Below are 23,804 nucleotides of genomic sequence, written 5' to 3' on the forward strand. Positions count from 1 at the left end.
CTGGGTTGCTATCTTTAATCAATGAAATAAAGCTGATAACTTAAAACATGAACATTTAAATATGTCTGTTTCTATCTATCCTGATATCCAAGACAATGAATAACTGAATATTTCCAAAAAAAATAATAATTTCAACCTATGGTGGCAGCAGCGCGCATCGGAGAAGCTAATCTACCGGAAATTGAAAAGCCGAAGAAGAAGAAGCAGCACCCTCGCGTAGCCACAACACTGCACGACAGCTAACTGCTAGCTTAGTAGGCTACATCAAAGTATGATATCCTAAATGTGAACAGAGGAAGGAACAATAAAGCTTCAGACTCTGATAACGTGTTTGGTATAGGTACGTTAACAAGTTTAAGTCATGATTTGCAAATAAAGTATAAAAGCTCGGGTGCAGACGTTTTGCTAGCTACAGTAGCACCTTGCTAACATCGCTAACGTTACCCGGCATATCCATACATTCGTTACCCGATGCTAACTGTTAGCTCTGCTGTAGGCACACATTGGTCGGGACAACATTTCTGTGTTGCTGGTTGCATGTCCCATTAGATACAACTATCCATCAGAATGTGGGCTGATTATCTCATTTAGCAGACTAACGTCAACGCTTCATTTAGAACTGTATAAGCTAGCTAGCGTTTATGTATCACGGGGGCATCTTTACAACAGTGCCTGTTATTCTCAGAACGTCACAGGTAAGAATAGTTTGATACAGGGGCTTTCAACGTGTGAGACTGGGGCCTCCCCTCTGTCAACGGTTGGAAAATGCGCCCTTTCATCCCACCTTCATATGTTTTGTTTACTTGGTTTGTTTTACTACTTTACTTGCATAGTTTCACTTGTTTACATGTTTAGTTCACAGCACCAACAACTTTAATGTATATGTCCACAGGCTTTTATTAGTTTCCGACTCTGTTTAAGCGAAAATAATATGATCTCCCTATGAAATGCATTTACTAATGTTAAACTTTCCCCATTAACTGAATCCCTGCTGTGGGAGACCTGCCTCCCACTTTGATCCTCGGCTATAATGTAGTATGTTATGAAGTATCATTTTGTACAGCAGTCTGAGAGCAGTAGGCATTTAGACGTTTACTGGTGGTTAAAGCACGACCATATAACAGAATCTAAACACTTCATGAATGTTTGAGTCCTGAACTTGTAGTTCATTCATCTCACGATTCACCAATGAACTTAATTTCATTCCAGCATGGTTTAACATGACTTGCCAGTTACCACCAACCACTCTGATTCAAGTGACGTGAAAATTGTTTATGAAGATCATTAAAAAACCACAAGAGTTGAGGCTAAGTGCTGTAATTGTGCAATGGACAATGATTAAGGAACATACAAGTATAGTAGCACAAAGTAAACAAACAAAAAAATCAGTACAATCATGACTAACAAAAGCAACACAATGATGGATAAAAAGATAAAAAGAAAATCTATAGAAATGAAGAAACAGAAATGCTTTGATGAAAAGTTAAAAAAAAACTAGAACATTCAAATAATGATAGACATGGAGAAAAGAATAAATATTTGGTAAAACTGTTTATACTGAACAGTGGCAAAGTGTTGAGGTCTTGACTTGAATTTTCTCCCCATATCAGAGGCTGAGAGCGATCGTCCAGGATGTATGCCGTGTACAGGCAAGCCCACACCCCCACTGCAGTGGAGTTCTCTGTCTACTGCAACTTTATATCCAGTAAGGAGAAGAACTTGGTCGTTGCAGGAACATCTCAGCTCTTTGTATACAGGATCATCCACGATGTAGAGGTAAATGTGTCTCCTCTTGGCTTGTTTCTCTGTTTAAGGTTTGAAATATACACTGTGATTGTTTCGCGTGTTAAATGTCATTTCATCATTTCAGAGTACATCAAAGGCTGACAAACCTGCAGGTAAGTCTGGGCATTAAGTTCACGCGAGCATTATGATCTACTAATATGTTACATATACTTGCATGAGTGTTTTTGCAATCCAACTTAAATCTGTCCTTTTACAGATTCTAAATCTCGTAAGGAGAAGCTGGAGCAGGTGGCGTCCTTTTCTCTCTTTGGAAATGTTATGTCCATGGCCAGTGTGCAGCTCTCAGGCTCCAACAGAGATGCACTCCTCCTCAGTTTCAAAGATGCCAAGGTATGGCCGTCTGAGCTGTCCACTGACTGAATGTTAAAATTGCTAAAAAAGTTCTTATCTGACTTCTGGACTTGTTTGTTGTTTCACCAGTTGTCTGTCGTGGAGTATGACCCTGGGACACATGACCTCAAGACGCTGTCCCTTCATTACTTTGAGGAACCAGAACTCAGAGTATGTAGCAACAAGAACACAGATAGCATTTGATGTATGTTTCTGAGTTAAGCTAAATGTTTATGTGCAGAAAGTGAATTATTTATTACTAATTGGGTCTCTTGTTCAATTTTCAGGATGGTTTTGTACAAAATGTACACATTCCCATGGTTCGCGTAGATCCAGAGAATCGCTGTGCTGTCATGCTTGTGTATGGCACCCAACTTGTGGTGTTGCCGTTCAGAAAGGACACTCTAACCGATGAGCAGGAGGGTGGAGTCGGAGAAGGGTACGCCTGCATCCCTCTCCTATACGTTCTGGTTATTGGTGTTTTTAAGTATCTGAGCTGCATCTGTGCCTTTAAAACTAACCTTTTCCACTTTTAATCCTGCGATAAAGTCGTCTAGCGATGCTGAATACAATACTGTCTCTGTATCTCACCTCCAGACCCAAATCCAGCTTCCTACCCAGCTACATCATTGATGTCCGTGAGCTCGACGAGAAGCTGCTAAACATCATTGATATGAAGTTTCTGCATGGCTACTATGAGCCTACGCTGCTCACCCTGTTTGAGCCCAACCAGACATGGCCTGGGTCAGTCTAACACCCCCCACCAGATAGGATGCACACATTTTGTTTTTATTTGATTCTGTTTTGGTTCAGCGTTTAACTTCTGTCTGTGTCACTTTGCCAGACGTGTTGCTGTGCGTCAGGACACTTGCAGCATCGTCGCCATCTCCCTCAACATCATGCAAAAGGTCCATCCTGTCATCTGGTCTCTCAGTAATCTGCCCTTTGACTGTACGCAAGTTATGGCTGTTCCCAAACCCATCGGTGAGTGGAGGGAAATCAAAGTTCCCACTTTGCCATAAAGATCATTTCTGTTAGACAGTGTGAATGTTGTGTTATTGTGTGTGTTGTTGCAGCTGCTGAGGATTCTGATCACATATGAAATCTTTGTAGGTGGTGTGGTGGTGTTTGCAGTGAATTCATTGCTGTATTTGAACCAGAGTGTTCCACCATATGGAGTTTCTCTCAATACTCAAACAGCGGGGACCACAGCCTTCCCACTGCGTAAGCATTAGGACCTGAAAACACTCACATGTACTATATTCACCTTGGACACATACAAACACTGTTTGATATTTGTTGACATCCATGCGTTTTGGTTTTGCAGGTTTACAGGATGAAGTGAGGATCACACTGGACTGTTCCCAGTCTGATTTTATTGGCTATGATAAGATGGTCATCTCTTTGAAAGGAGGAGAAATGTGAGTCCTTTTCATTACAAGTAAAACGTGAACAACGTTGATAGTTTATGATTCTTCTCTGACTATTCTCCTATTGTCTTGCAGTTATGTGTTAACCCTTATTACTGATGGCATGAGGAGTGTGCGGGCGTTTCACTTTGACAAAGCTGCTGCCAGCGTCCTGACAACTTGTGTAAGTTCTGCTTGTAGCTGTGATCAAACACGGTCAGATGATGCAGACACAGTCATACAAACACAAAAGTCAGGAGGTATTGAGGCTCATTTACGCTGCGTTTATGTACAAAATGATACGTCTTTATGAAACGATGGAAGCGTCACCTTCCATATACTTCAATGCATCCTTTACATTGGTGTGGTTGTTAAGTAAAACATCTACTAGAGGGCGACGCAGAGTTTAGGGTTGAAAACAACAAGCATGCTAACGGTGAAGGAGGTTGTGAAAAATATTTACTGTAAATTTTAGTGCTCCAACTTATCAACTCACAGAGTCTCTCCACAAAAAGTTCCGCCACTGTTGAAATGTCTTCCTTGCTACTTATTGTCTTGTTTGAACTGTTGGCAACACTGCCCCCAATTATTTCCAGTGGTACTGCTCCATTTCGTCTGTTTGTCAATATTCATGCGCTCTTAGAAGACAGAAAATGAACACAAAGTACGGACAGATGGCTCAGCCTGTTTACCTCTCTAACAATGAAAATAAATTAGCCATTGGAGTTTAGTGACAGCTGGTTTGAAGGTACTGGTACTTTAATATTATAGAATTTAGCACTTATACACCAAAGAGTTAGCAGAGCAGTGAGATTAACAAAGAAAGTCGAATAAAAAGTCTTTAGACATTACCCAAAACCACTAGATAGGTTATTATGTGTGACATTTGAGGATATAAAATATAAATTGAATATACTGTATACTATGGTAATCCACTTTTAGAGGATTAAGATACTGTACGTAGAAAGTCTGTAGAACTGATGCTTCATGCTGTGGGCTTGACTCCTCTAGATGGTGACCATGGAGCCAGGCTACCTTTTCCTTGGTTCCCGCCTCGGAAACTCTCTGCTCCTGAAATACACAGAGAAACTTCAGGAGACGCCACCAGAGGAGGGCAGGGAAAACAAGGACCAAGAAACAGAGATGGATAAAGACAAACAGGTAACTCGGTGACATGGAAAATGTGACTTTCTATACATTTTGGGGTTAACTTTAATTTAATTTGCTTTATGCTTTTCTATCCCAGCAGTTTGTTTGGTTAAGGCATGTGTCAGTTTTCCAATAAAAACTTTGTACTTTGAAGGATTCCTGTTTTGTTTGACAGCTTTACATCGACACATTCTTTGTTCTAAATTATTGCTAATGAATTCCAGGAGGAGCCACCGAGCAAAAAGAAGCGAGTCGAATCCTCCACCAACTGGACAGGTACGTTCAAGTTTGATTATACGTGCCAGAAATATGTGTGTGATCTGCCAATCTCTCCATGTGTTCATATTATTTGATAATATCTTTGTTTTGACAGATGAGGTGGATGAGATTGAAGTGTATGGAAGCGAGGCCCAGTCAGGCACTCAGCTGGCCACCTACTCCTTTGAGGTAGTAAATCCAAAGCTTTACTGCTTTGTATGTAATTGCAGATCTGTGTGGAATCTGATGGGTTTGTCTGTGGTTACAGGTTTGTGACAGCATACTCAACATTGGACCTTGTGCGAATGCCTCCATGGGGGAACCTGCTTTCTTGTCAGAAGAGGTACAGACATTTGTAAAAGTTCACTGTGGTGCTGCTGATGTACCAGCAGAGAATTGTACTGGATATCACTCACTTTGATTCTCTCCTACCCACAGTTCCAGAACAACCCTGAGCCCGACCTGGAGGTTGTAGTTTGCTCTGGTAACGGCAAGAATGGTGCACTGTCTGTACTTCAGGTAAACCCTCCCCATTTAGCTGGGCTGTTGTTTTTATGCATGTGTGCTTAGATTAGTGTATGCATGATTGTTGTTTCTTGTCCAGTGACGGTGCTATAGAAAGTCTGGGTCTACCAGGGCTGCCTCAGAGATTGACGAAGTAGCCTGTAAAAAACGCAGATACGAGTGGAGACACTTCATGAAACACAGCACACGGTGTTGTTTCTGTTTTGTCATTATTTCTCTTCCTTTCAAATGCTGTTTCCAGAGAAGCATCCGACCCCAGGTCGTCACTACATTTGAGCTGCCAGGTTGCCATGACATGTGGACGGTCATCTCAAGTGAGGTCAAGGAAGACAAAAAAGTACTGAGTATTATTAGTTGAAGGTTTTCACTAATCAATGATCACAATGTTCAAAAATGTGAAGTGGCACTTTTCTTTAGCTGTACGATATTTCCCTGTCCTTTCCCAGGCTGCAAAGTCAGCTGATGAGTCAGAGGAGGGAGGAGAGACGGAGAACAGTGAGGATGGTGAAGAGGGAGAAAAAGAGAAGGAGGAGAAGGAGAAAGAGGAGGATGAGAAGACGGAGCCCCCCATGGAAGACGATAAGAAGAAGCACGGCTTCCTCATTCTAAGCAGAGAAGATTCGACTATGGTAAAAACTTACATCATTACACAACCGATTATAATCTTAATTAGAACGAGAATTTTAATTAATACATTTAAATATGAAAAGAAGTTTTAGGCTGAATTGTAGGGAAACTAAAACCCGTCTTTTTCATACCCTGGAAAGTGTCTAATGTATTTTGGCTGCATTTTTGTGCAGATCCTTCAGACTGGTCAGGAGATCATGGAGCTGGACACCAGTGGTTTTGCCACCCAGGGACCCACCGTGTTCGCTGGAAACATAGGTGACAACAAGTACATCATCCAAGTGTCACCCATGGGTATTAGACTGCTGGAAGGAGGTAAAATGAGGAAAAACAATTGGCATAAGTCAGAAATAACTTGATTTTACATAAGTGTTTCACTCTAATATTTCTTTTCCAATCTGATTTCAGTCACACAGCTCCACTTCATCCCAGTGGACCTGGGCTCTCCCATAGTGCACTGCTCCGTGGCCGACCCTTTTGTGGTAATCATGACGGCAGATGGAGTAGTCACCATGTTCGTGCTGAAGATCGACTCGTACATGGGGAAGACACATCGGCTGGCTCTGCAGAAACCACATATCCCCACTGTGAGTAGATCATGCTCATCAGTCTTTACAACAGGGTTTTATTGACCAAGCGCTCCCCCTGCTGGCAAAAGGGGTTTCAATATGTTCACTAATTAGATTTCTGCAGTATCAATATCCACATGAAGCACAGTAGTAAACTCGCACATTGGGAAACTGGTCTTCTAAAATGCTTTTTTTAACTTGTCTAAAACTGCTTCTCGTTCCTCAGCAATCACGTGTGATCACACTGTGTGCCTACCGAGACATTAGCGGCATGTTCACCACGGAAAACAAAGCGAACTGCTCTTCCGTCAAAGAGGACACCGTCATAAGGAGTCAGTCTGAGACAGAGACCATCATCCAGGACCTCAGGTAAGAATTTGCATCACCTCCTTAACCAATTAAGACCTAAAAACAAAAAAAGAACTCTAAAACATGAGCATTGTTTGAAAACAACCATCTAAAATCTGAAGGTTTTCTGACCACCTAAGAGAAAGGCCACTGTTTACAAAAACTAAAATTTCTCCTCTGCATCTGAAGCAGATTAGAGACATGAAATAAATAACATTCACTTAGAGAGTTGGCTTTCATTGTTAATCATAGTCATTTTTTTAAACTTGAAAAATCTATAAAACCAGCCAAACCTGCCGAGACTCCAACTTTTCTTCCCACTCATGTCTCTAAAGATGTTTTCAGACGTGCACTGAACTCAGGGGAGGTGTATGTGTGAACACAAATGTCCGAGTGAGAGCCTCTGGGGATTCTGGGGACTTTCTCCGCCTGGCCTCCTGGTAGAAAGTCCCGAGAAAGTCCCGAGAAAGTCCGGAGTAGACAATCTGAGAACACAGCAGGTGATCCACTGCAGAATTCACAGCGAGCGAGGAAAGGGGTTGATGGCGCTTCTAACACGCAACAGATGCAAAAAAGAAAAGAAAACAAAGGATAAGAAAGCATGGCCATACACGTAAAAGACAAAGAAACCGACGTTTGTGTCGATGTGCTCTCTACAAAGTCACGTGATCTTTGCAGTGGAATTAAAACGTTATGTCCAGTCTTTGCCTGCTGCACCACCGCTCACCTGAATTCTGCAGAGAATGTGAATGTCAGAAAATCTTGCTGCTGCGTTGTACATGTGTGAAAAGTAATCTGCCCTAAAAAAAACAGGGATCGAATTGTCTGGAGATCCTCCACCGGACACTGCAAACAGCTTTACTTACTGAGCCTTGGTCAGCAAGCACATAGTCTGGGTCTTAATCTTCTTCATTACTTTCATCGTTGTTTTTTCGTTAATGAAACACTGCTTCAATATTGCTACTTTCACTTAGATCGCCTGCCCTTGCCTACTATAAAAACATTTTTCAGACTAAGAGGGCTTAACAAACAAACTACATTTCCCATAATGGAATTCATATTTCAGTCACATATATTAAAAATGATGACATTGTGGATGAGTTGAACATGTCTCATCTGGCCCCAAAGGGACCTTGCACCCAGTCTTTAAGTTATATACACCCATGTCTCATCCAGTCTACATAGGTTAATCAATCTTACAACTAGGTGTTAGATGTTGTATTCATGTGAGGACTTGTTTTTGTAGCAGTAACGTGGTGGATGACGAGGAGGAAATGCTGTATGGAGACTCCAATGCCAACGCAGACAACACAAGGGATGAAATGGGCCGCAGCTCCATGGGACACGCAACTTTTGGAAGTGAGGGGGGATCGATGAAAGCAGAGCCCACACACTGGTGCATGATCATCAGAGAGAATGGTGTCATGGAGGTATGGTGTATATATGTAATATCTTAAGAGTATATAAAGTATAAATGTTTTGCTGAAAACACAATTTTTTTTCATGATCCTTTCGTTGTCCTTTCAGATTTACCAGCTGCCGGACTGGAGCTTGGTCTTCCTGGTGAAGAACTTCCCAGTTGGTCAGAGGGTGCTGGTTGACAGTTCCTCTGGCCAAGCAGCAGCACAGGGGGAGGGCAAAAAGGAAGAAGTAACACGACAGGGAGAGATCCCGTTAGTCAAAGAGGTGTCTTTGGTTTCCCTTGGCTACAATCACAGCAGACCGTATTTACTGGTGAGTTTCTACTTTCATTTTCCCCTATGTGCTTGTTTGGGATTCAGTTGATTTAAGTGCTTCATAAAAAGAAAAAAGCTTAATTCGATTTTTTTTTTTTAAAGAGAGCATTACAAAACTATTTCCTATTTTCTAGGTTCATGTGGAACAGGAGCTTCTGATCTATGAAGCTTTCCCATACGATCAACAGCAGCCACAAAACAACCTGAAAGTCCGCTTTAAAAAGGTACGAGAAACAGTATGGGGTGATACAGGTGGAGGAGATCAACTGAGCTTCGGATGAAACAAATCTTAACAATGTTCCTCTACTCTGCACAGGTGCCCCATAATATTAACTTTAGAGAAAAGAAATCAAAGCTGAAGAAAGATAAGAAGGCCGAGAGCGGCGCCGCCGAGGAGAGTTCAGCCGTGAAAAGTCGCATTGCAAGGTTCCGATACTTTGAGGACATTTCGGGATACTCAGGGGTAAGGAGGGCATTTCAAAAAAATACTTCCATCACCAACTTCCAGGGTCCACGTCATATGTTGGATGTGTGAATTCTTTTCCTTGTTGACACAGGTGTTCATCTGTGGTCCATCTCCACATTGGATGCTGGTCACGTCTCGGGGAGCAATCAGGCTGCACCCCATGACCATTGATGGCGCCATCGAGTCTTTCTCCCCCTTCCACAACATTAACTGCCCCAAAGGCTTCCTGTATTTCAACAAGCAGGTACACAGACCCACCTTCTCACTTTGTCATGTTAATGTGTTGATGTCAGAGCCTTCTTTTCTTTATCAGGTCTGGTAAAAAAATAAGTCCACTCGGACACTAAATAAATCAAAAACACATTTAACATTAATTCTTAAATGTGTAAGACTGTGGATTGTGGACTGTGAACAGTTTTTATATTGTGTGTGTGTCTTCCCACAGGGGGAACTGAGGATCAGCGTGCTGCCCACATATCTGTCCTACGATGCCCCGTGGCCAGTCCGAAAAATCCCACTGAGGTGCACCGTCCACTACGTCTCCTACCACGTCGAATCTAAGGCAAGGCTCCGCTCACTCAGCCCACACAGCACCAGTGGCTTCAAAGCAGCGACGTGACACAAATTCAAGCTGAAACCCACTCCCTGGATTCACACACCTCCACTTGCATAACCTGATGCAAAATAAAAGCGCATCGATCGGACTTCTTTGAAAAGTTGAAAGAGAAATCCCTCTGGCCTCAAACTTTTCTTACTGCGAGGGAGAGAGAGAAAAAAAACCCAGCCAGGGTGACTTTGAAAGGATTAGGCTTTGATCTGAAGTTTTTGTATGTGACTGTGGATTTTCCCCTCTTAGGTGTATGCTGTGTGTACCAGCATAAAAGAGCCCACCACTCGCATCCCCAGGATGACTGGAGAGGAAAAGGAGTTTGAAACCATAGATCGAGGTCAGACATTAACACTATTGGCCTGACGTGTCCCCACAATCCTATCAGATGGATTTAAGCACTTCATCAACACCCCCCTCCATGTTACCGATGCAGTGATCTGAATGGATTGATGTTCATTGTTTTTTAATTATTATTTTTTTTATCATGCAAATTATTGATTGATGCTGCTTCTACTTGATTTGATATCAGCAAACTGTTTCAACATTTTGAGGTACTTTTAGATAGTTATAGTGTCTTTGTCTGGGGTTTATTTTAGCAAAGAAGTTCAACAGTTTGTAAATTACTTTTAGCTTACAATTTATCCCTTTATTCTAGCTAACAACTTTGTATAATTTGAAAATCCCCTTTACCTAACTATTTGAATTATTTATCCGTTTCCTTAAGATAACTGTTTGAGAAGTTAATACATTTTTTTTAGCTAGTTCTCTATTTGACAAGTTTGTTAATTTATTTTAGCTAACAATCAATATTAACTATATCAACTATTTATCTGTAAGCTATTTGAAAAATCTCAGGTATTTATCCATTTCGCTATTTAGCAAATATGTAAACTTCTATAAGCGAACTATTTCAACCATTTATTCATTTTAAACGCGTAAATTACTTTAAGCCAGCTATTTTAACTTGTACGTTTCTTTAAAGCTTTTCAGTAAACAATTTCAGTTGTTTGTAAAAAATATTTAGTGAGATTTTAGCTACTCTTTTAAACATGAATGCTTTTCTATCCCAACTTTTAAATTAGTTTCTGTTAACTAATTCAACCATCAACCATTTTCAACCCCATGCTTAGACCTGTGATCACGTCTTACCATCTCTTACACACTCACTAATCATTACGCATTACATGTAGTAGATTACTGATGTGACAATACATTCACTGAAGATTTCCCTTTCATCTGCAATATCTTACTGACACTTCTGTTCTGTCGTCCTGCAGATGAACGTTACATTAATCCTCAGCAGGAGAGGTTCTCCATCCAGCTCATCTCTCCAGTCAGCTGGGAGACCATTCCCAACACACGGTAAAAGCTCTTTTCTTTATACGTCGTTACCCTTTTGAAGAACAAGAGAAAATCTACAGTGTTGCCTGGTCTTAATGGACATTAGGGACCTATTGATGAAGAGGCAGCATTGTTTTCTCATCTTTTCTGGAGCAGGTTGTCCTGCACACTTTGAGATGGGGGATTTTCATATTGTTAGAAGATTACTGACAAATGGATTCATATTTTATGTTTCTTTATTTTGATATGAATATGTTGAGTAATTCGATTTTTGCTAACTATCATCTAGTGGTTGTGGTTTGTGACAAACTGTTTTTTAACACTGCAAGCTGAATTTTCCCGACTAAACTACTGGGCTCATAATGGTCACTCTTTAGACCCAATTACAGATATTCCAGTACTTAAAATTAAAACAAATGTAGATGGTTTTCTTCAAGCATATAAGAAATGGAACACATGCTGTTTTTCTCAATGGTGTCTTTCCCTGTATCTGCCTCCTATCAACTAACGGCAACATGTCAGAAGAACCAACACAGGAACACATAAACGGTTCGATGGAAGCCGGTGTATGAGTGACTCCTCCTCTGTGTCTACATTAGGATCGACCTGGAGGAGTGGGAACACGTGACCTGTATGAAGACGGTGAACCTGAGGAGTCAGGAGACGGTGTCTGGCCTGAAGGGCTACGTGGCAGCAGGGACCTGCCTGATGCAGGGGGAGGAGGTCACCTGCAGGGGTCGGGTGAGCAGCACAGAGGGTTTCTTTTGAAAGAGATTCACAGAGGCCACATCTGACGAAAATGAGACATTGAAGTGCCTTTTCTAAGCTGTAATGACTCCAATTCTGTTTTCTATAAAATCACTTTACTCTTTTAAAGCTTTTGTTTCCTGTGTTCAGATCTTTATCATGGACATTATTGAAGTTGTGCCGGAGCCAGGCCAGCCCCTCACCAAGAACAAGTTCAAAGTGCTGTATGAGAAGGAACAGAAGGGGCCGGTGACGGCTCTGTGTCACTGCAACGGATACCTGGTCTCAGCCATCGGACAGAAGGTCTCACCATCACAGCATCTGCACTTCACTTATCTGGAAATCATAAAAGCACTGCTGTCTCACATTTTGTCCAACTACACACCAATACTAAAACTGGATTTTAAATGCTAAAAGTGTATATCCTCACTGGAACATATAGGTGTGTAGACGTTTTGCCAGAACTTGTGATGACCTCACAAAATATTATATTATATATAGCATAATTTTAAAGTTTTGAAGTTACATAGTGCTTTAAGTCCAAACATATCAATCGTAGTTTCAACTATACAATAAAATAAGAGATTTAAAAGAAAGGTCTGAATTTATCTGCCTGAGATCTCCAGGCAGCTGCAGGAGCCCGGTCATGATTTCAGACCAGTTCTTATAGGGTATCAAATCGCAGATCTAGGCAGAAGCCTGACTTTTCAAGGCTGAAATCTTAAAATCACTTCTACAACTGGTCACCAGTGAAGTGCAGCAAGGATTCGTGGAACATGGTCACTTGTTTTAAGTCTGCGTTTAAATTCTGCCAGCGATTTTTTGTTTAAGTTGTGTTATCTTCGTATGTTTTTTTTGTGCAGATTTTCTGCCAAATTAAATTTTGCTGACTCAGTTGGGCAAAGCAGGACTGCATCACTTTGATCACTTGAGCATCAAAGACAGGTCAGAATCAAAAATGACTCCAAGGCCTCTGTGTCCCTGCAGATCTTCCTCTGGGTCCTGAAGGACAACGACCTGACAGGCATGGCCTTCATCGACACTCAGCTCCACATCCACCAGATGTTCAGCATCAAGAACTTCATCCTGGCGGCCGACCTGATGAAGAGCATCTCGCTGCTGCGCTACCAGTCGGAGAGCAAGACGCTGTCGCTCGTCAGCAGGGTGAGTGACCAACACTGTCGCTGCAGACACACTGATAAAACACCCTGTCGATTGAATTCAGAGCCACAGGGTTGATGTTGGGTGAGTTTACAAACAAGCAGGTCTAAGTGTTGCATTCAGGAGCTGAGGCAGATCAACCTGCTGTACAAGCAGTTGAGTGTGCATTGATTAGGATGTACAAGTGGGTGTTAGTCTCCAGTGGAGTTCATCTGGAAGAGAGCAGTTCTGGCAGCAGGAGACAATTCTGGGACTGGAGCTGCCCTCGTTTAAATTGAACTATTTTCTTCTTGTTCCGGCACCAGGATGCAAAGCCCATGGAGGTTTACAGCATTGACTTCATGGTGGATAACAACCAGCTCGGATTCCTGGGTAAGTCGTGATGCCCTTTGGAAGAAAATTCAATTCAACATCAAAAAAAATCCTCCCTTTCTAATTCATTGTTCTTCTCTTATTCTTTCAGTGTCCGATCGCTACCAGAACCTCTATGTATATATGTATTTACCAGAAGGTAACTAGATGATGGAGATACATATTTAAACCTCATGTAACCCAGTAACAAATACACACCCAGTCATGCAATTTGCTGAATGTGTTTGCAGCTAAAGAGAGCTTCGGAGGAATGCGTTTGCTGAGGCGAGCGGACTTCAACGCTGGAGCAAACATTAACACTTTCTGGCGGATGCCATGCAGAGGAGCGCTAGAAGCTGGGAACAAGAAGTCTCTGACCTGGGACAACAAGCACATCACATGGTTTGGTAAGAAATGTCTGCCGGGTAGGGAATGTGAGGAGGGGTAGCCCCTGTCCGGTGAGGTAAGCAGGGTTGGGGTGGATTGCGAAGTGGCCAAAATAAGCTTTCCATAGGGTGTCTGGGTTGACTCTTAGAGATTGGGTGATTTGGAGTTCAGACATTTGGATGGAGCTCAGAATGGGACGGCTGCCTCGCAAAGAAAGGAGCCTGTAGATCTGGTTAGGACGCCTTCCATTAGAGGTTTGACCGCAGGGTTGATTCCTCCAATTGCTTTGTGACCTCACACACAGTACAGTACCGTACATACCAATGTTAGGTCAAATTCTACCTGTCTGTCCAGGACTGTAGAACTTCATGCCTACCTGAGGAACCACCGATGCTGTAAGAGGGAGTGACAGCGACAATGTTTTTAAAGTTGTGAAAAACTGTTTCATTCAACTTTTGTACATCACATGAAATTGTAGGACTGTAACCCTCTTCATATACTCGTATGTTTCTAATGTGTGTTCCCACAGCAACCTTAGACGGAGGAGTTGGTTTGCTGCTGCCCATGCAGGAGAAGACGTACAGACGACTGCTGATGTTACAGAATGCTCTCAACACCATGCTGCCTCATCACGCTGGGCTAAACCCAAAGGCCTTCAGGTTCACATCTGCTCATCAGTGGTCTACTGGTCACATATTTAGATTAACACCCACGTGTTAAGAGTTTGATATTTTAATTGACACGTGCATTTTTTTGTTTAGAATGCTGCACAGTGACAGGCGGAACCTGCAGAACACTGTGAGGAACATCCTGGACGGAGAACTCCTTAACAAGTACCTGTACCTCAGCACCATGGAGCGCAGTGAGCTGGCCAAAAAGATCGGAACCACTCAGGACATAGTACGAACCACACTCACTGCTAACACACTAGAGAATGCATTCAGGCTTGTTTGCTCATTTCATCTTCTCTCTCCAGATCCTGGACGACCTCCTGGAGATCGACAGAGTAACAGCTCATTTCTGAGCCACATTCCCACGTCCCCCTTCCACCCAGCGCTGTTTCATGTCAAGTGGAAACCATGTTTTGTTATGATCATCTCTGTGAAATCCTTGTTTGTTTTTTCTTACTCGTTGAACAAAAACAGAGGGCAGTTGTGTTTTCTTAGAATATTTTGTATAAAAAAAAAAATCTGTGAAATCATGGCTGGTTGTTTTTAATGTTTTCACGTTGCGTGATTAAGACACAAATAATTCTCGAACAGGAGGTAGAAGATTTATTAAAGGTTAAAACAGAGATCATTCGGTGAGGTCACATGTTGACGTGGCGACCAATGAGCAGTCAGTATGCATAACATTATTCCCTCTGCCAAGGAGGTTTTATTCGTCTGTCAGCAGGATTACACAAGAACTAAAAAAACTTAACAGATTTCTATGAAATCTTTTGAAGTCCCATCGGCCCCCCTCGTCAAAGCTTCTCTCCAAAACACGTATGTGCATTGACAACTGCTAGAAGACTACTTTTCTGTGCTAACTTCTGGTCAGCGATGCATGTTTCTCTGACTTAAGACAGTAGTAGTACGCAGTGAGAGCAAGGGGCGGGTTGGTTAGTGAAAAAACATACACCGGCGAATCAATTCATTTTATAGGAAGAATGTATTTTTTCAGTTTTATGTTCATCGTGTGTTAAAAATGTCATCAACCAACCTCCAGAGGATCCCCAACCCTGCCTTTAACGTTGCAAAACAGGGCGTTTGCCTTGGTGGAGGTACTTGCTCTCTGAGTTCACTTCTAGATACACAGCACTCACTACATTCGGACCACACCCATAGCTGATGAGTCACACTCACTTAAGCTGCTACACTCACTTAAGCCGCTTTCAGACATGCACCAGACTCTGGAAGGGGGGGGTTGATGACGCTTCAATCAAGCTACAGACGCAGAAAAGCAAAGTCCCACACGGAGAAGACACATACAAAGTGTCTCGGTGCTGTAAACAAAATCACATGATCTCAGCTGCGGAGTAAATATTTCACTTCCTGTCTCTGCCTGCTTCACTCGGCTGTTCCACCTCTTGCCTGAATAACGCTAAAGGCGTTGTTGCTGTTGTGAACGCGTCTGTGTTGTGAATGTGTGAAAGGCAAACTCCACACAATCGAGGCTGTTATTATTTAGAAGGATTAAACCTGCACAGTATAGTAAAATTTGAACATTCATACATTATATCTTTAACCTTTTTGAAATCAAAGTGTCTTACTCCAATGGGAATAAGTATACTCTTTCATTACTTAAGGAATTCTGTTTGATGAGTTGCATAGCCAGAATGATGCAGCTGCTAAAAAACAACATGAAATGTAATTAAAGATGTTTTATATTTTAATTGAATGTAACTATGATTACGCTCTAAACAAGCTGAATATTAAAAGTAAAATTCTTTAACTTAAAAATCATTAAAAAAGGCGTTTTTAAAATGTGGAACTCTGGAGAGAAGTCTGAGACTTCACTGTCACGCTGAAGTTCAATATGTTCCCACCTGGTGTGAAGACATCAGGTCCAAATGCTATTTGTTGTGAGGAACACTCGAGCAGCACTCCGAGCTGCCAGTGAGAAAAGGCTCCTTGTTGGATTGCATGAAATTGTCCTTGGAAAACGGTATTTGTCCTCTGTTGCCTCAAAGTGGCGTAGCCGTGCACTACCTCAGGTATTCATACATGTCGGCGTCCAGAGATAGAAGACCAAAGTATGAGAGCACGCTCAGGAGCGAGCGTGTCACACTCATCATCGCCATCTCTGATCTGTACAGGAGTCGTATCATTAATTCCTGAGGATCAGTCACAAATATATGAATATTTACTGCAATTGTGAATCAACTGAGCTCTTACCTCAACGCCAGCTCAAACCTGAGGCTCTCCCACGTGGTCCTGACCCAGCGGAACACCCAGAGCCGGGGCAGGAGCCCTGCCTGCTCTGCCTGGATCTTCCCCCAGCCTCGGACCGCACTGAAACAACGTTACGTGTATGAAGCAATATTCTTAAGGCAAAAGGGTGAGATGAGATTAATTTGCTCTAACTGAAAATTTACATAATTAAATTAATGGTAATTACATATTGTACACATTGTATTCTGCTCCTTGTCTGTATACAGAAAGTATACAAATGTGCCACACGATACATGTGTATAATGTGAGTGATGATCATCGACTGTATATTGACGGATGATGCCTAGAATTGTCCCACACTAGTGGTTATGGAAGTGCAATACTTAGGACACTTCTAGACACTTATCATAGTAGCAAAATGCCTAGAAATGTCCCGACCAATCAGAATGAGCCAGACACTTCTAGGCACTTAACATTATAGTAAAATGCCTAGAAATGTCCAAACCAATCAGAATGAGCCGGACACTTCTAGGTTCTTATCATTGCAGCAAAATGCCTAGTAATGTCCCGACCAATCAGAATGAGCCGGACACTTCTAAGCACTTAACATTATACCAAAATGCCTAGAAATGTCCCGACCAATCAGAATGAGCCGGACAGTTGTAGGCACTTATCATTGTAGCAAAATGCCTAGAAATGTCCCGACCAATCAGAATGCGCTGGACACTTCTAGGCACTTAACATTATAGTAAAATGCCTAGAAATGTCCCGAACTCTTGGTTATAGGTGTACAATACGTGGGACACCTGTAGGCACAAAACATTATTGCAAAAATGCCTAGAAATGTCTCGACAAATTAGAATGAGCCGGACACTTGTAGGCACTTTCTCGTTTAAAGAGTTCCATGTGCTACCTCTTTGCCATGACACAGTAGCGGTCCACCGGCGCTCCCAGCGTGATGTTGATGCTTCGCACTGTGTTGATGTTCCTGAACACCAGCAGCATGGGCCTCGGCATCGACTTCAGCACCTGCATGATGCTCCCGAAGCGGTGCACGGCCATGTCGCGCATGTAGGTCGTCTCCTCTCGGCTCAGGATGTTGGACAGTCCGAACTCCCCCATGTTGATGGGTCGCTGCAGCAGCATCTCACAGAAGAGGAGGTACTCTGCAGAGCAAATGAGAGGAGGGAACAAATCTCTGATTCTAAGTAGCTTTCCACTTAAATCTTCTACATCAAGCAAAGTCCCTGATACTGGATTTTAGCACTCAGATAAATTAACATGCAACATTTACTGACATACATGACTTTAAGTTTCCTCACCTTTGACCCCAAGTGCTTTCGAGTACTTCGCCATTGCCACCTCATCTCGTAGGACAACGGATCTCCACAGTTTACAAAGGGCCACTCTATCACTGAGGTCAAAGTTCACAGTTAGACCAGCAAACATGTATATGTATATGTATATGTATTAACTGAATTATCCAACTCTTACTGTTGACTGAGGTATTCATACAGTCCATGGTCCAACAGCACCAACTCTGCCTTGTTATCGGGCCCTCGTCTCACTAGAACTAACGATACAGACAAGAAAACAGTGTGATGACTAAAACAAGGAAGACACACATTTTTAATAAAAAATTATATTAAAAAAAAAAAAATTAAAATGACATATCGGGTTTATTTCAGTATTTTGGATGGAGGCATATCTTCTTCTGCAGTTTCTGATATATCCTCGATATATATGGTTTCCTGGATCATTGGCCAATATAATTTTTTTTAACATACAAGAACAACATTCACATAAATCTTAAATCTGTTATTTGATTCTTTTTTCACATAAATCTACATGTGAGTGCCCCCTGGTGGAAACTCGTGATATTTAGTAGTAGGATCACTCTGCTAAAAAATAATCAATTATCTTGTGAAGTTCTTACACGGAAACTGTTATTTACCAAAAAAAGAAAACATAAGCAGAATTTAACCGTGGGAAGCTAAAGGTGATGTACCCACCATTTCCAGGGTGAGGGTCAGCGTGGATGAAACCAGTGTAGAATATTTGCTCAGCAAATGTTCGAATCAGTTTATCTGCAGTCTGAAAGATATTCAAATATAAAATATTTCAGCCAGTGACTCTGTGATGATACTTGTTTCTTTAATATCATCCTTTTGTCTAGACACCATAAACTCACATCTTTCAAACTCAACCCTTGTCTCTTAATATCCTCCACGTTGTTAATTTTGCAACCGTTGCAAAACTCTGCCGTCAACACCCTCTTCGAATCAGAGACAGAAAGACAAATGTTGAAAAGAAGCATCACAGAATCATCCAGTTGTTTCAGAACCATAACTTGAGACCTCACCTTACTAGTTTGCTCCCAGTAGACTTTGGGCACAACGACAAATTTGAAGTGTGTCAGCTCTTTCGCACACCTCTCGGAGTTCCTGGCCTCGTTCTCAAAGTCCAGCTCTTGGGCCAATGTGCCCTTCAAGTCCTGTGAGAATTTAGAATTATATCGACAATATCAATAAAAGGCCATTCATCGTTCTTCTAGTCATAAGCAGTTAAAAAACGAAACAATGAATGCATCCTGACCTTAAGAACCCAGCGGAACCCAAACGTGGGGTGCATGAATTTAATAATATCCAGCAGGATCTCCAGAGCTCTGATGTCACCATCAAATCGGTCCCTGAGGTCAATGTACTGCACCTGTGGAGGAGCAGAATTTGTATTCCCCAAAACTCTTGAATGAATCATGACTACAGCCTCTTTATCTATGTCTGTACTGAGAATGAAAAATCCAGTTTTCATGACACTTAAGAAGTGGCTTGATTTAGAAAAGATGAGGATGCTCACCTTCACAGCGACCGGAGTCCCATCAAACAGTTCTGCTTTATGAACCTGTGCCAGGCTGGCAGCAGCTATAGGTTCAGGGTCAAATGTTTTAAACAGCTGCTCTGGGGCTTTGTTGAAGTCCTCTTGGAAGAGAGCGTCAACCTGTAACAGACACAGTCCTGAGAAACTGCACGCTGTCCTCGTCCAATGAACGGTGAGCCTTTGTTTGTGGTGCTGCTCTCACCTCTTTGTACCTCCTGTTCAAGGCCTTGTCTTCCAGTATTTGCAGGGTGCGGATGTACTCGGGGGGCAGGAGGTGGTTGAAGGAACACAGACCTTGGCCGAGCTTGATGTATATTCCTCCGTTCCTGACGGCGCCTTCCACCATGTTGTCTGCCGCCCTCTGGTGGCAGGCGGACATCTCGGCCAAGTAAGATGGGCTGCTCTAGCAGGGGAGGACAGACGGAATACTTCATTGTCCAGCAGTGGCAGAATATTAAAAGTAACAGCAAGCCATTGACCCACCAATTCATGATGAAACCATTTTTTATACATTTATTTTTTTGCTTTCTTTTGTGTTATGTAATTCACACTAAATTTATGTAGTAGGTAACTAATATGATGTGTGACCAAAAATCTTGTGTGTCAATTTAAAAATGGCTAAATATTGTTCATGTTTTGATAAATTGTCTTTTATTTGGCTTCATAAGTGACTTAAATATCTAATTTTATTATCAAAAGACATTTCAATAAACGTAAGGTTCCTAACAGTAAAGAGAGTCTTCAATTTTTCCTAATCAGATCAGCTGAATAGGGACGTTTTACCACCACGGCCAAACTGACCAAACGCACTGTGACTTCATCTCTTTCCATGGAACTTACCTCGTTCAGGCCATGCAAAGCTACGTTGGAGGTCCACCAGTAATCCACAGAGATAAGCAGTCCCACAGAAAGAGATCTGGAGAAACACACACACACACACAAGAAGAACAGAGGGAGGGTTGGATTTGACTTGTTACGTGACGTGAACAGACTGCGTCAGTGGATATAAGCTGTCAAGCAGTTTGGCAACATTTGACGTAAGCTGTGCACATAACAATCAGGTTTTTCTACAGTGAATCATGTCAGTATCATCGGAGAATCTCCTGCCATGTTCTCACATCTGCTCATTCGGACAAAACTGGCCCCCAGTCAAAACTCCCAGTCTGGAGCCCCAGAGAATGTCAGATTATTTGGAGTTGAGAGCACATCTTAAAGCAGGTTATGTCTTTAAAGTTGCCTAAAATGATATCATAGTGGGTAATTAACCATGTATTAAATTGTATAGATGCTAAGTAGGCGGTACCTATAGTCCTGTGTTACGTATATAGTAAAGAAAAAAGACAAACCTGCAGAAGCGACCAAATCCTTCAATAACAATCCTCATCTTCCTCCTCTCTCTGGGCTCTGACAGAGCATACTGGACTCCCACAGCCACCGGTACGCCCACAGTGACCCCAACAAGTGTCTTCCATAGCAACCCTCTGCGTTTACCTTCCCTAAAAGGGATAAAACCATCACATTTAATCAAGACAGCAACACGATCAAGGATGGAAGTTGGCAGATTGGTACCTGTGGGAACTGAAGAATCTGGTTGCTTGGAGCGATGAGCCTGGATGTGAGTATCGTCGGAGCAGAGCCGTGTGATGCAGACACAACTTGAACTGAATGGAACAAAAGCACTGCATGAGAATCAACTCTAAACAGCCTGCAGGCATCAGAAGCTGTTGCATTAAAAGTCCTTGGTGGAGCTAGAGAGATTTTGATCATGATGATCAATAAAATAAAGGCCTTTGGTTCACCAGAGCTGCCCTACAACTTTGACAATTATTTGAATCACTAAAATGTATTTGCATCTACAATCCTAACTCAATGTATTGTTGATCCATTTATCTATTGCACATATTTGATTCTTCCCTGATTGAACCACATCCTTCCACCAAGTTTTCTGGTAATCCGTCAAGTAGCTTTTGCGTAAACCGACAAACAAACAGCCAGTGGTGATAAAGCTGAAGCATATTTGTATTAATAGGAAAGCATGCAAGCTGTGGTATAATGAGCAAGCTGCAATAAAACAAAAACAATTTACAATAGCTGCATTTTGTGTTAGTTACAATAGTTGTTGATTGAATAACTGATGACTGCCTGGAGAGCCAGTTTCCTGAAACCTATGAGCCAGACTGTGACTGATAGTTCTGACTGAGGAGCCCGAGATCACCCAAGGTTCAACCATTACTCATGCTGTGGGGACCTACATCTGTGTACATAGTCACATTAAGAAGACTTGGGGACAAAAAGCAAGTCACCAATGTAAATCCACTTTTAGGTGAAGATAGGTTTTCATGGTTTGGTTTCGGTTCAAGTTTCAGTTGGAGTTTCGGTTAAGGTTTAGGTTCTGGTTAGGCAAGAAGTAAGTAACTGTGGTTAGGGTCTCCGGGAAATCAATGTAAGTCGACGTAAGTAAATGTAATCTTCTCTGAAGTGGAGTCACGACTTGGTGTATGTGTATGTGTGCGTCTGTTTTGTTTTGTGTTCGGTGTGTGTGGTGAGTGTGTGTGTGTGTGAGAGACGAGGATGAGTCTAGATCAAGGCCAGCCGGGATACTACTTTGTTGTTGTTGTTTTTAATCGTCAGCATCTGAGGGACAAAATGTCTCCACAGTTGACAAATTGATGCACAGATAGCAGATGTCAGGGACCTGAGCACTGACACATCAAACACTGACTGTCCCCAAAACACCCCGAGCAGAACCAGCAGAGCACAGGCGGACGGGAGGGGCAGTTTGCTGCACAGGTCACTGTGTGACTCTGATGAGGAGTTAAAGGTCCAGTGTGTAGAATTTAATGACATCAAGTGGTAAAGTTTCATGTTGCAGCGGAACACCCCTCACCTCACCCTCACTTTCCAAACATGACAGAAACCTGTGGTAGCCTTCTGATGTCATTAAAACTCACAACATGTGTTTAGTTTGGACAACTGTGAATAACATGGTGGCCTCTGTGTAGAGGACCCCAATGTAAATATCAAGTATTTAAATACAAAGGGCCCATTTTAGGTCAAAGAAAACAACATTTCGTCCAATTTAGATGAAACACACGACTGAAAACATCACGGAAATAATGTTATATTCAATTTTTGCCGATGAATCTCTTTCACCTAAAACTTAAACACTTGACCTTTAAGTTGTATTTACAGACACATGGCATAGTCAGCTCGGAGCTACAGCTGCTGACTGAGATGGGAAATATGACACGTAGCGTTAAAAGTAAAAAAAAAAAACTTCACTCGTGTGTCATGTTTTCTATAAAAAAAAACACCTTTAGCTCCTGAGCAGCAGCCTTTTACTACCAGTTGCTAACATGACCGGCTAGCGGGGCTAAGCTAAAAGCAGTTGGCTCTCGGTCAACTAGCTGGCATTAGGGGATGCTACAGTCAAACCCAGTTACAAAACGAGTTAGAGATATGGTTGTTGTATAGTCACCACTCTGGAAGCCTCCGCTGTCATGTCGCCGAGTCAATAACCGAACCTCCTCTCGCTCAGCGGTGAAGGTCCAGCGCTGCAGGAAGTAGCGCCGCCTCCTCCCGATAGCATGTCCGCTATTGGCTAGCCGAAGAGTAGCAGGCAAAGATAGAGCGAGTGTGGGACTTCCGTGTTCGCTTGAAAACTTGTTTATGGTTTTTTTGAGAACTTTTTCTTTGTACTTATGTTCATTTTATCTGCCCATTCACTTTATATAGATATAAAGCCTGGAGTGTGTCGTCAAAATAATTTATAATATTGACAGTAATAACTGTATTTTTGGAGCATTTATACAAATCTAAGTTCCAAAGCGCTTTGCAAGGGCAGCAAAAATAAAGCAGACAGGTCATGAAATAATGAGCACAATAAAAAGGCAATATTCATATTCATTTTAAAGAAATCCAAAATCTAATCTTCATTTAAATTATTTAAAATTCAGTAAAAAAGCGTTACAATTCAGGTAAAAGCAGGAAATACTCTCTGTTAAAAGTATGGGATTGAAAAGAGATCAATGACTCAGCTGACCTGATTTTCATCAGGCAGATCTTTCCAGAGATTTGGAGGCCCTCACAGCAAACCCTCTGTGCCCTTGTGTTTTTAATCTGGTATTTGGAACACACAGAAGACCTTTGCCCAAGGATTTCAATGTATGTGACAAGCTATAAAAGTAATCAGTCAAATCTTAAAATAAAAAATAAAACATGGGTGACAAAA

At 42.0% G+C, this 23,804-nt stretch overlaps 2 protein-coding genes across 4 annotated transcripts; one reads left to right on the plus strand and one right to left on the minus strand.

The window, feature by feature from the left end:
• Window positions 1–211: 211 nt before the first annotated feature.
• On the plus strand, window positions 212–15,001 carry cpsf1 (cleavage and polyadenylation specific factor 1). Of its 2 annotated transcripts, none has more exons than XM_061092450.1 (38): window positions 212–340; window positions 1,611–1,776; window positions 1,871–1,898; window positions 2,003–2,136; window positions 2,227–2,307; window positions 2,424–2,575; window positions 2,734–2,880; window positions 2,981–3,120; window positions 3,250–3,360; window positions 3,464–3,557; window positions 3,642–3,729; window positions 4,557–4,706; window positions 4,919–4,970; window positions 5,068–5,141; window positions 5,221–5,295; window positions 5,391–5,471; window positions 5,719–5,814; window positions 5,924–6,106; window positions 6,278–6,419; window positions 6,513–6,691; window positions 6,900–7,042; window positions 8,268–8,451; window positions 8,549–8,755; window positions 8,892–8,981; window positions 9,074–9,220; window positions 9,315–9,467; window positions 9,669–9,785; window positions 10,080–10,170; window positions 11,111–11,195; window positions 11,774–11,915; window positions 12,072–12,224; window positions 12,909–13,085; window positions 13,388–13,454; window positions 13,546–13,593; window positions 13,685–13,840; window positions 14,350–14,479; window positions 14,582–14,720; window positions 14,797–15,001. In XM_061092450.1, the coding sequence occupies exons 2-38, from the start codon at window positions 1,633–1,635 to the stop codon at window positions 14,842–14,844; spliced, it is 4,428 nt and encodes a 1,475-aa protein (XP_060948433.1). In that variant the 5' UTR covers window positions 212–340; window positions 1,611–1,632; the 3' UTR covers window positions 14,845–15,001. The 2 variants fall into 2 exon arrangements, with proteins under 2 accessions (XP_060948433.1, XP_060948434.1); XM_061092451.1 differs by having other exon boundaries at window positions 8,271–8,451.
• Window positions 15,002–15,079: 78 nt separating this feature from the next.
• On the minus strand, window positions 15,080–23,119 carry adck5 (aarF domain containing kinase 5). 2 transcript variants are annotated; one of them, XM_061092453.1, is made up of 15 exons: window positions 23,052–23,119; window positions 21,143–21,234; window positions 20,920–21,069; window positions 20,414–20,489; window positions 19,776–19,976; window positions 19,553–19,693; window positions 19,292–19,405; window positions 19,059–19,190; window positions 18,888–18,971; window positions 18,709–18,790; window positions 18,191–18,269; window positions 18,019–18,110; window positions 17,610–17,862; window positions 16,700–16,816; window positions 15,080–16,612 (listed from the first exon to the last, which is right to left on the minus strand). In XM_061092453.1, the coding sequence occupies exons 1-15, from the start codon at window positions 23,073–23,075 to the stop codon at window positions 16,510–16,512; spliced, it is 1,740 nt and encodes a 579-aa protein (XP_060948436.1). In that variant the 5' UTR covers window positions 23,076–23,119; the 3' UTR covers window positions 15,080–16,509. The 2 variants fall into 2 exon arrangements, with proteins under 2 accessions (XP_060948436.1, XP_060948435.1); XM_061092452.1 differs by lacking the exon at window positions 23,052–23,119 and having other exon boundaries at window positions 21,143–23,044.
• Window positions 23,120–23,804: the final 685 nt, after the last annotated feature.

This window comes from Limanda limanda, chromosome 19 (assembly GCF_963576545.1).
Source record: "Limanda limanda chromosome 19, fLimLim1.1, whole genome shotgun sequence".
NCBI classification, from domain to species: Eukaryota; Metazoa; Chordata; class Actinopteri; order Pleuronectiformes; family Pleuronectidae; genus Limanda; species Limanda limanda.